We start from the raw sequence: 12943 nt of genomic DNA, 5'->3' as shown, positions 1-12943 counted from the left end.
AGTGAAATCAGTGCTTAACCACAGCTTAAACTCAGCTCGCTGGGCTCTAGTCGCTGGGCCGGGCATGCTCAGTAGCTGAGGCCGGTTCTGCAAAAGAGTAGGAAGCAGTTCTACGCGCTGGGCGGCTGACTGCGGGCACTTTGATGAATCACGTGTGCTGAGGCCCTCTTAAAGAGATAGACACCCACTTTCTCCACCCTAAACGCCGCCCTGAGGGAGGCGGCAGTAGTGGTAATTGCAGCTGCTCAAGGGCAGGGCTTGCCCTAGCGCCGAGTAGTGGCAACGGTGTGTGGCTTCTGGGGTTCTTGGAAGCCCGGTCCCAGCGGCCTAAAACCGGCAGCTCCCCAGGCAGACACACTCTTTCCCAGGAAGTAGTACTCCCGAGTCAGCGCGCGGCAGCGAGACCGCCTGGAGGGGCTTCCTTAGTGGAGGAAAGGTGGGGTTACAGGGCACAGGTGACAGGGCCGGAGAAAGATGGAGCAGCCCGGCGCGGCAGCGTCGGGAGCGGGAGGCAGCAGCGAGGAACCTGGTGGGGGCCGAAGCACCAAGAGGAGCACGGGGAACCGGGCCGCCAACGAAGAGGAAACGAAAAACAAACCCAAATTGGTGAGTGCTCCCGCAGCCCCCGCCGGCCTTGGGGATAGCGAGAGCCCCGGGATCCTCCTGCCGTTGAACGCGGGGGCACCCGGGGCCCCCTCCCAAGAGTGACCGCGACCTCGCTGTGCAACCTGGAGAGCCGCTAAAGGAGCGGTTACGCTGAGGCGCGGAGACGGCGTGGGGGCGGAAGAGCACCCCCTTCTCCACTTAATCCCTTTCTTACTCTTGTCAGCGCTTTGAAGGCAGTGCGGGAAGGAGAAAGGCCCCAACTTAGGGAGACCCCGAGTACTGGGCAGGGTCTGTTGTTTGTCTAACTTGTGGGCGAGAAGCTTCTTTGCGTGATTCCGTTCCCCTCCCATCCCTGTCAGATGCTGGCTTTTGGTTCTTGAACGCTTTTAGGGTCTGGGCACGGGAAGCGCTCTTCCTTGCATCCAAATGCTTGGGAGCCCACCCACAGACTTACAAAAAAAAAATCCTGTGAACAAAAAAACACAAAACCTAGGCTCCCATTCTTTTTACTTTACCAGAAAATCTAAGGAAGAGGCCCCTACGTGCCTCCGCCGCCCCCCGCCCCCCGCACGCCCGCCTCTCCATGTGCTCTCCCCAAAAACATTTCTTTGTAAGAGTGGGGGGAGCATGGGAGTTGGAGGCTGGGTGAAATACCACCAACTGTCCTTTATGAATAGACAGAGGAACACAGCACTTCTACTTAGTTGGTTAAGAACTCTCAAAAGCACTAGGCTGACTCCACAAGTCTCACCGTCCTGAGAGTGTGTGAACCAGTGGTAGCAGTTCATTTCCTGCCACTGACTTCATGTGCAGAGGAATGAAATCTATGGGGCCCACTCTTAGATTGGGAAATACTGGAGTTTCCTCTACTCATCAGTTAAAAGGGTTCCTCTTTTTTGCTGAACTTTTTAATTCGGGTGGCATGCGGGGAAATGGTTTGCCTGCACAAATTGAGCAAATACTCCTGTATGAACGTTGTTAGCCTAGCTCTGAAGCACAAGTCAGATGTTGCCTATCTAGTTTGCAGTTTTAACCAGCAACTTGTTCATAATTAGGAAGGACAGAGTGACTTAACTAGAGCCAGTTCTTATGGCCATTTGGTATGTACCTGTTTTACTTCCTCGATGCCTACTATTGGCCTTTCACATTGGGAAACAGTGGTCAACGCATTAGAGTATCAGGAAATATATAACCTTCCATTCCATTATGTGGGAAGGGACCTGGTTGGGTAGAATAAAATGGTAAGTTTAAAGTCTCATCAATTCCACCTAACTTGAAGCAAATTGAGAATTTACTTACTTGATGTATCCCATTACCCCAGTAATTACAGGTGAAGAAACTGAGCCACAAGGTCTTTGTGAATTGTCTAAGCTGGGTTTAATGGGTGCCCTCACTATAATGAAAGTGAGAAAAGTTTTGTGAGTGTATCACCAAATTTTAATGTATTTAAGGATTCTCATGTTGTGATTTTGAAGTTTATCCATTTGTGGTAAAACAGTGGTCATATCACCTTTTATTTTTGACCCAGCACAAAAACTGTGGTTTAAACAGTGATTAAAAGTTTAAGCAAACATAAATGTGAATTGAGAGTTTCCACAAGTAGTTTAGTACAACCAGCAAGAATCTTTCACTTTTAGGAAGTATGCCAGAGAAAATGCTTATCTCTGCCTGCTAGTAAATAACACCTTGATTATATTCTTCTCTTTCTTTTGGCCATTTGTTCTGTTTCATCTTTTATGTTTTCCTTGCTTTGACAAGGTAACTAGATAGTTATGAGGTGGAATCAGTTTCAATTCCTAGCTGACACTGTTTTGGTGTTGAATATAGCTTCATGTAGTATAACAAGTATTCAAATCCAAGAGTTTAATATCAGTGGAAACTTCTCTCTTTTTGCTCATATATAACTTTTCAGCCTTACATGATTCTACAAGCAGAGGTGTCAGTTATAAATACAAATTTAGAAGGATATTTCAGCACTTTTTAAGGCAACCAAATTGAACAAACAACAAGACTTGGTAAACTACTACATGTTATAAATGCCTTTACTCCTTAATTTCAGTTGTCTTATTAAACTGCTCAATAGTTTCTTCTAAGACACAGGGTGGCAAACACAAGGCCCACGGGCTGAATCCAGTCCTCCACCTTATTTTATCCAGCCAAGCATCTTGTTTCTACCCAGCAGCAGTGCTGAGCTCCTTGCCCCTAGTTGAGTAGTTATATTTATACAGTCCTAAAATTACATTCGGCCCTTTGAAGGCAACCTGAGGCTGATGTGGCCCCCCGTGAAAATGAATTTGACACCTCTGTTCTAAGGCCTTTTAGAGAACAGTTCACCTGGGATTCTTAAAATACTGCTAGTAAGATAAAGCTTTACCTAGACTAAGTTTTATTACTTTGGGTATTATGCTACAATTAGTGTAATAGTCCTTAATTATGTGCATGTGTGTGTGCATGCACATGTGGGATTATAAAAGCCATATGGTAATAGAAATTATTTGTGTCGGTGATTGTGGGGGAGAGCAGTTCTTTAATTCTTGAAATTGTATGAAAGAATGTGAATGTATGTAGGTACCTGCATTTTTCTGGGCCTCATAGCTTTCATCAGTTTCTCAAAGGCATGTGTCACCTATAGAAGAACAAGAGCTATTGGGTTATGAAAGAGAGAGGGAGAGTACAGGAAAGGCCAGTTGATTCCACTTAAAGTTACTGGGGAGAGGAGGTCAGTGATGGAATATCAAAATAGCACAGACCACAGGAGTGATTGATATTGAAGATAATTCACCTGGTAAAAAGAAGTTAATTACACAATGTCAGTATAGTATTAGCCAATGTGAAAGTCTCCACTCTGTAGAGAAATGAACTTAATAGCTACCATATAGTAGATTCATAAGACTTGTGATTCATTTGTTACTCATTGTTCTGGAAAACGGGAGGATGAAGGCATGGTTTCTTTTTCTATGGACAACTGTCCTTTCATTTATGTCCCTAGCTTCTGATAGCTATTAGTGAGAATTTTTTTTTTCAGAGAGATGTTTCAGGACTTTAATGACTTCTGTTTAAGATTAATTCAGTCAAAATGTAACAAAATTTACTTCAGTCTTCTTGATCCATGCCTCCTCATAATGATCTTTTTATTTTGATTCTCTTTAAGGAAGGCAACCTTGTTTGGGACTCCTCATCACATTGCCCAGATTGTAGCATCTCATCAAACAGTATGATTCTTAATTAGTAATTTGAGGTCAACCATGGAATGTATTTTCTTAAGTAGTACAGAGAGCTCTAGCAGTGTTATGATGGAATCTCTCATGTTTAAGGCAGTGACTTAACCATTAAGAGAGGCTAGTGTTAAGGTAGAATGAACACCTTTCACACACACAGAATGGTGTAGAATGGGTGTAGAATGGCTTAACATTCTCTGGTGCTTTTGTCTTTTGACTTTCTGTTTCTATATAATTCCTGAAGCCTTTAATTAGTAACTTGAAGTAACAGAAGTTAAGTTATCTTTGTGGTTATTATATAATTCCTGACAATTTGGTTATTTTTATTGGATAAATCATGTTTCATTTTAATTGATAAACACCAAGTTTTATGATTTCATTTATGTAACATTTACTGAGCATATCCTATATGCTTTAGATATTATTCTGAGGGTTGGTGATAATTGGGTTGGCCAAAAAGTCCATTATGTTTTTTCCCAACGATGGCTCTGAAAGTGCTTAGTTGTCTCTAACTTCATTCAAAACTATTTTTGTCAGATTGTATTGTGACAGCTGTCATCAGTGTGTGTTTAAAAAAAGCTTATCAAAATTGGTGAATTTTTGTGTAGCCATTTTAATATTGAAGATGGAAGAAGATATACATTTTCAGCATATTATGCTTTATTATTTCAAGAAAGGTAAAAACACAACTGAAACACACACACACACACACACACACAAAGATTTGTGCAGTGTATGGAGAAGGTGCTGTGGCTGATCAGACTTTTTACAAGTGGTTTTCCAAGGCTCTTGGTCCTATTGACATTTTGACCAAATAATTCTTTGCTGTGGGGCTGTCTTAGGCTTTGGAAAATGTTTAGCAGCACCCCTGGCCTCCATCCACCACTAGAAGCCAATAGTGGGAGACAGCTGACATAGTCAAAATATTCAAATCAGTAAGGTTATTGGTGAAAGTAAAAAATGTGTCTTTTATTTTACAGAAAAAAGCATGCCAGGCTTTTTGGCTAACTCAATACCATATATGGTTGGTTATATATTTATTGATTCCTTATTCTCTCCCCAATTCCATTTGTCTGTTTAGAGGATTATACATTCTTTTCTTTTACTAATAATTCTTTCCATTGAATGAATATAAGATGTGAGTTTAACATTTTTGTCCCTGTACTTTTTTTTAAAGATCCATGCTACCATTTTCTTTGAATTTGAAGCATTTAACATTTTTGTGAAAAAAACTTTCATTAGATATTTATGACATTTGTCTTGTCAGGCAGCATGCTGCTGTTGTACAAATAAGGAAATCGAGTCATTGATGTGTTAAGAGGTCTCTTCTAGAGATAAGTTTAAAAGCTAGCACTTTTATTGTCAAAAAGTTAGCTATAATGCTGTGTCATTATGCTTCAGGGATTCTGAAAGTGAAAAATTATTCAGTCTTTTCTTTTGTACCTTTTTGGAACAATTGTAATTGTTATCCACCTAGCTTTCACTCCAAGTACCAAGAGCTCTGACAGTAGCAACGTGTCATTGACATGAAATCATATTCTTTTCCCACCTGATCTCTAAGAACACTGTAAATAACAGGATGCTCTGAAAATAGTACATACATAATATATGCCAATTTACATGAATCAGCACATTTGCCTAAATATTACTGGATATTACTAGCACCGTAGTGATTGTTATTGAAGACCAAACGTTCTCGTATTCCTGTATTCAGTTTGCCATGCAGAAGGGACTAGTTCCTTCTGTTAGATTTTGGCTGTTTTAATACTTTGTCTTAAGCCTGAATAAACTAAGATGATGGCCAGGTGACTTCAAATATGATTTATATACCTGCTGTCCAAGTGAGCATCTTGTAGAAGACACCCATGTGGAAGACTGTTCAAAAATGATGCAATGCCACCCTGGCCAAGTGGCTCAGTTGGTTAGAGCATGGACCTGATATACCAAAGTTGTGAATTCGATCCCTGGTCAAGGCACATATAAGAATCAACCAATGAATGCATAAATAGGTGGAATAGCAAGTCAATGTTTCTCTCAAATCAATAAATATAAATTAAAAAAATTAAGAATGATGCATACAAAGGAAGGTTTGGATATTTTCACAGAGCTATTTATTGTTAATTTAAGTAATAGAAAGAAATTGACTTATACTAATTTAAAACTTATTTACATGATCAGGCCTCATCTGTTTCAGTGTAAATGATTTACTCTGGCTCTAGTTTGAATAGACACTCAACTGAATCCTGATGCTTGCTTTTGTAAGGTAGCCTGGGGAAAAAGATATTGGTGCCTTTCTCATGAAAGAATGTAGAATACAAAATTCTTACTAATCACCATTTACATAGGCTTTGGCTTAATGAAGGTATTTCTGTATTGCTTTAGGGAAGGGAAGCTACATTGCTACCAAATGCAGACTAGCCAATTGGCTGCCAGATACTCCTTCTTTCAGCACTCTAACATTTGTGGTGCCTACTTCAAGGGAGAAGCTTCTAGGTGGCTATTTTTAGGTAGCCTAGGTAGGAATCCAAGACTTCATTTGGAAAGAATCGTTCCCCAAAGACTATTGAGTCAATCACCTGGCAATTCTGCTACTCGCTCAAGGGAGAAAAGACATGGGCACAAGAGATTGAATAATTTTTCTTATTCTATGATAAATATACATACATGCTTTTGTTAAGATCTTTAAATTACAAGGAATTTTTATCTGCCCTTAATTATTTCATTTGTCTCACCCACCTAAAAGTAAAAGAGGTAAAATGAAGTTTCCACTTTCTTTGTGATAAGGGCTAATTAAGACTTTTTAATAAAACATATGAAAATTTCAAACATACTATAAAGTCAAGAGGAAAGTAATTAATATCCAGTACCTACATATGGTGGTACAGTATTTATCTCAATTTTCAGCATTTGCTTCATCTATCTTTTTAAATTTTTTTCTTGCTAAGTAGTTTGATGCAAATCCCAAATATCATGTCATTTTAGTCCTAGGTACTTAGTACACATCTCTAAAAATTCCTTTTTAAAAAATGTAACCACAATGCTACTGTCATATCTTTAAAAAATAACATATTCCTTGCCATCATCTTACACTCAATTCATAATCAAATATCCCTAATAGCCTAAAAAAATAATTAGATTTTGATCTAATCTGTACCTAATTAATGTACATGTCATTGAGCTCCCTAAACAAATACAGCTTTAAATTAATGGTAAAATCATTATAGTCAAAGTTATTCCACATAAAGTGATATCATAAAGTATCACATCCAATTAAGTTCTCTTTTGTCTTTAATCCTGTGGAAGTGTTTGGAAAAGTTGACTATAAAAATATGGAGTAACTCCATAGAATAGCTATTATGTATCATAGAAAATAGAACAAATTAAGACTTTTAGTTCCACTCACTGGCTGGATAATTACTCATTCTTTATTTTGGAATTTTTCAAGTAGGGTGGGTTTTATTGTGTAAGAATTTTCCTCTTAGGGAAATATAGAGAGTTGGGTGAAGGAAATGCGTCCTTGAATTCTGTGGATAAAGGGTTCATATGGCTTTTTGATACAGACACACATACATACACAAGTTTGCTCCTAGCTCTAGTTTTTATTTCAATGCAAATGTCGTTTTAGTACTTGAGGTATTATTTTTTTAGCCACTTGAATATACTCTGTGTTGCTGAATGTGTGTAATTGGTGTGCAAACCTTTACAAAGAACTCTAAACTTTTAAGTATCCTTATTTAGAGATTTGTGGGGTTAAAATTGAAAACCAGGCTACACTGAGGTGATAGAGCTGGGGATGGGTGGAATGGATAAGCATGAGAATTAATTTGGGAAAACCACATGCTCTCCACACAGATTTACTAAAGAAATTGTGTAACCACTGCCTTCTAGACAGCAGTTTAGTGCTATTACTGTGCTAGGAGGAGATAGGTACATAATTCATCAGTCTTGTGGAATTAAGTCGACTTAGATTAGTAATCCATCTCCAATCTGCAACTTCCAGGCTGTCCTTTTACTGACCCAATCACATGGGCGATTTTTCTCAAAACAGGAGATGAGTGATAATTGTGAGTTTGGACAGATGGCCTTTCCTCCTTTTGTTTTTCCCAGGGGAGACAAAGCTATAGAGGTTTTGTTTTATGTGCTTTGAAATCAATCACTGGTCAACTATCAAATGCTTAATAGCATATTATGTCGGCTGAAGCTGTCAGGAAGATTGTATATGTAGAAAGAAAGACCTTAAGTAGACTGTACACTTACATTTTGAACTTTAACAAAGTGTGTAATAGAGACCAGGGCCACTGTGCATAGTGGGGCCCTATTCAAGTGTGAGACACCATACAGGTCATACCACGTACCTAATTATGTGCCTAGTCACAAAATTGTGTCTTCAGGGGACCACTTTTTGGAAGGCACACCAAGGTGCCATATGAGCTAGCTAATTGCACTGAAAACCAGATGGTTGTGTATCTGAAATTTAATAGGAAATTTACCAAGATACAGGACACAGTTTAAGTATATCATTTAGAATAGGTATTTTCCATTTGTCATTGATTTTGAAAAAAAGAATCTAAGGTGTATATCTATGCAACATGCCCTAAACCTGACTACATTTGTTTTTAAGCTGTTGCAGTCCTCAAATGTAGAGAACTGTGCCCTTGAGGATATAGCCTACAGGTTCAATATGTTAATTATTTTCTCTTATTTAAGGCTCCCCCCTTTCTGCACTCTTCCCAGTAATTTTCTTGACATTATTGTTTCACAGTGCTTCACATGGTCACAGATTGTGTTGGATAAGACTGCATTTTGAGGAAATTAGTGTCACAAGTTCAATTTATTTTCATTTGCATTGCTCATGATATAAGGTAAGACCATATAACCAGTTAAGATGGATTAAAATAAATTTGGCAGAAGCATTTCCTTTAATAATATGCTTTGCAGCTGAGTACTTCACATTACAAAATCAATGTTTCTGGAAAAGTCAGTGTGTACATAAAACATTTGTGAGTAGAAACAATATTTTTATAGGCTGATCTCACAGCTTGTTTTTCAATGACAGTGCATTAGCTTACATTTTTCCTCCCCTTTGGTTGAGTAGCTAATTGTCTTAAAGGCTGTTAAAGGGAAGAATAATTTTACACTGCAAAATAAAAAAAAAAAGGCCTGGATTTTATCCATGCTGGTGCTTTGACTTTTCATGTGTGTGTGGTTTTTTTTTTTAATCAAAGCAGGGTGAGCCCATGTTCTGTAATCTCTAAATTCTTAGGCTTTCTCAGTATAGCCTATACTTGTTTCATCAAATCATTTTCAGAAGGTCTTGTGAATTTCTGTGAAATCCAGGTGCTCCATTTTTATAGAAGTTGAATAGGTCTGAGACCCAATACTAAATTTCTCAGTGGCCATATCTCTGTATAAAATGTATAAAGCAGGAATTGTGCAGGGCTCAGGGCCTAATTTTCCACAATCTTCCTACCATCTATTATAGCTAATTGGGGATCAAGATATGCAATGTTACAAATCCTTGATTCGTACCCCCTCCCTTTAAATATTCTATTATCACTTTCATGCTTCTAATTCTGAAGATCATCTGATTCCTTGTCATTTGTACTGTTTTCAGTGAATATTATTAATGGTGAATGCTATTGCCTGGCCACAGAAATAACATGCAGAAGGATGGCCATTGAATGTTTAATCAATTACTTAATGTGTCAGAAATTTATTTAAAAGCATTTCCCATCCACACACATGGCCAACCATGTTACCATAAACTAGTAGAAACTACTTTTTGTTCTTGGTACCACTACTTCATGGTTTCTACACCCCACATTTTATTTTATACAATCTAAAAGTATTTCATATACTATACAGAGTTGAAATAGGCTGAACAGGATATCCAAATGATTCTATTAAGTCTTTTTTAAAAAGATTTTATTTATTTTTAGACAGGGGAAGGGAGGGAGAAAGAGAGGGGGAGAAACATCAGTGTGTGGTTGCCTCTCAAGCACCCCTTGCTGGGGACCTGGCCTGAAACCTAGGCATGTGCCCCAACTGGGAATCGAACTGGCAACCATTAGGTTTGCAGGCTGGCACTCAATCCACTGAGCCACACTAACCAGGACAAATCTTTTTTTAAAAGAGTTCCTGGCAGTTTAAAGAGGTTATATAGAGAGCAAGCTGACTACTTTTAAAATGTAACTCTGGGTAAGTCATTTATCTCTCTTCTCTGTGGGTGTCAGTTTATTCTGTAAAATAAGGGAGTCAAAATAAATAGTCTTCAAGGTTTCATTAAGCTCTGATGTACTGGGAATCAAAGGTTATTGAGAGCAGTAATGAATCTGCCCTAACATAAATACATGACATCTGGGTTCCAGTTAGATGAAAAGTTGACAATCATGAAAGATGACTGTTAATACTGAATGCTAATGGGTGAAAATCCCAGTTTAATTTACTGTCCTGTTTCTGGAGTCTGAGTTAGCATGGTTCGGTGGAGGTCACATCAACATTGTTTTAACCATACACTGTATGCAGGGCCCTGAGAATGCTGGCTCTGCCCTTGGTCATCCTGATCTTTGGGTAGTGTGCCTTGGTTCACTGACCAAGGGCAGTGCTTCAAGCCTGCCCAGAGTTGATTCTCAATGAACAATCTCATATGTAGTGGTTGCTATTCTTAGTGTCTTGCATGTATTTGTCAAGAACTGTGTAAGGTCTGGGATTTAATTCTGTTTACCAATCTGTGTTGCTGTTTCCTGGATGGTTGCAGAAGACACAAGACTCCTGGGTCAGAGTCAAAACACAATTTGTTATTCATTGCAAAGCAGTCACTAGAATGTCAACAAGACATGCTGGTTCACTACGGTGTTAAATCCAATGAAATTGACCAGAATAGGTGCCTGCACAGGTAGTGAGTTGCGTTATAGAAGAGGAACACTGAGCTTAGTTGATTGATCACTTTTATTGTAAGCAGATGCAAGCCTGCTCTATGTTTGAATGAGGAGATATTATTACTCCATCTTCTTCACTACTTTAAACAAAGCCCTGGGAAATGGCTTGGAGAAGGTGCTCTCAGGGCCTTTGAGTCTTGGCATCCCCAGCAAGAATGTGCAGGGATGCTCAGGGATTGTTGGTAGATACTCTTCCCCATCAATAGTAACTCATTTGATTTTCACAGCAGTTATTTTGTAGGTAAGGAGAAAGGATCACAGCACATATGTAATTTGCCCAAGGATATATAGTGGTGAATTGGAATTCTAGGCCAGTGTGACTATAAAACCCTTTGTTTTTAACCATGATTTTCTATAGCGTCTAAGACCCTACACTTCAGAGTACTTCTACATTGACCTGAAGACGTACCTAGTGGTTCTCTGGACTGGTGATGGTTAGGCCTGGCCTAGGTTTTCCAGTATCCTTATGTATAATTTAGAAGACAGAATTCACGACCATCCATTTTAGTGCCATTGATAATCAAAAGTAAACATTCTCTGAATCACTGCCATGAAGTAGTGGTCAGTCATGTGACCATTGCTAGAGAAGAGCCATGAAGATAAAGTGAGGTGGCTGTGGATTTTAAGGCTAAGTGAACATAATTGTTAAAAATACCAGTCTGGCCTCTGTTAAATAATTTCATGGTCAACACAAGGCCTACTGTACTTTACTACTGTTGCATATTGAATACAATTCTCTTTTTTGTTCTTTGTATGCTAGCCATGAAGAGAGTCACTTCTGAACATTGCAAGCCATACTGCTTGCTTCATCTTTTACATTTTCTCTTCTTCTCCCCACTCCCATTCTGTTTGTGAAATTTTCTGTGAAGTAAAACTGCTTTGGACAAACTGCTATCTCCTACTACACAAGTACACAGTATGCATTATTTCTTGTTTAGGGGCAAGCCAAGAACCACCTACCTTCTCCTGCTGCTTCCTGTGTCTGCTTTGCCTAAAGATTGGCTGCTATAAAAGTGTGGCATATTCAGCCAAGTACTATCTTTTTTAATTAGGCTACTGAAGTGTTGTGGCAAACTATTTTTGTGTTGACTTGTGACGAATAATAGAGCCCTAAATTATGTGCTTCAATGTCAAATAATATGGAAGAACATTAATGTGATTTGAGTTCTAGTCTCTCGGCCTTAACCATCATCCCTCCTTAAAGGGAAATAGGGCCTTTAAGTGTAGAAAATGTGATGAGTGAAGTAGATCATGCATATACCAGTATATGCCTGGAATCAGGTGATTTCACACTTATGATCACTAATCTTAATGAGTTAAAAGTTCCATGTTGTTTCTTTTCATTGAACTATGTACAATAAATGTGAAACAAGGTAAAGGATGTCTTAAGCTCACATAATTATATAAATATAACTGGCAAAGCTGATAATTAAGCAGACCAATTATTTTTTAACATTTGTATATTTAAAATATCCCTCTTACCTCTTCTTACAGGTTCATATTGTCTCCAAATATCCTGGTTGTTGATGTCCTTCTTTTGTTTTTATATCATGGAACCCAAAGAGTTTTGTGTTTCAGACAAACATGTAAGGAAGGATGTAGTATTCCTTTGTCTCCAAAACTACATTCTTTTCTTTACAGCAGTGATTCTCTGTGGGGGACAATTTAACCTCCTAGGGACATTTGGTAATGTCTGGAGACATGTTTGATTGTCACAAATGGGAGAGGGGTGCTACTGGTATCTAGTGAATAGAGGTCAGGGATGCTACTGAACATTCTACAGTATGCAAGACAGCCCCCCCCCATGAGAAAGAATTATTTCATCCCAAATGTCAGTAGTGCCAAGGTTGAGAAATTTCACTTTGGACCCTGTGAGTTTTTGTTCTGGGATGAAAAATTCCTATGGCTCCTTAGCCATTCTTTACTCTCCATTCTCTTCTTTCCTCTATATTATGACAGGGCCAGATCATCCCTGTCTTCAAGGAAGCATTGTTTGTTTCATTGACTCCTACCAATTTTACTTTCATTTCCTTTCTTTCCACTACTAGAAATCTGCTGGAATGGACTGTTTACAATTTTGTAGTTGTAAACTATATCTCTTATCATTTATCTCATTTCTGACTTCTAATAAAATTCATTCTCATAAATGCCTTTAAAAAGGCTTTTTCCACCTGCTGATTT

General features: G+C 38.7%; 1 protein-coding gene across 2 annotated transcripts in view; it reads left to right on the top strand.

Annotated features, from left to right (window-relative positions):
* The first annotated feature begins 236 nt into the window (after nt 1-236).
* DIAPH2 (diaphanous related formin 2) overlaps nt 237-12943 on the top strand; it is an 881199-nt gene continuing 868492 nt past the window's right edge. For both annotated transcript variants that reach the window (XM_045817492.1, XM_045817491.1), the window contains exon 1: nt 237-606. In XM_045817492.1, coding sequence (XP_045673448.1) covers nt 475-606 — 132 coding nt within the window. In that variant the 5' untranslated portion in view covers nt 237-474. The remainder of the gene's footprint in view (nt 607-12943) is intronic.

This window comes from Phyllostomus hastatus, unplaced genomic scaffold (assembly GCF_019186645.2).
Source record: "Phyllostomus hastatus isolate PE091 unplaced genomic scaffold, TTU_PhHast_1.1 phas_scaffold_28, whole genome shotgun sequence".
Classification (NCBI taxonomy): Eukaryota; Metazoa; Chordata; class Mammalia; order Chiroptera; family Phyllostomidae; genus Phyllostomus; species Phyllostomus hastatus.
The sequence above is the reverse complement of the archived record's forward strand: the minus strand, read 5'-3'. Positions and strand labels throughout refer to the sequence as shown.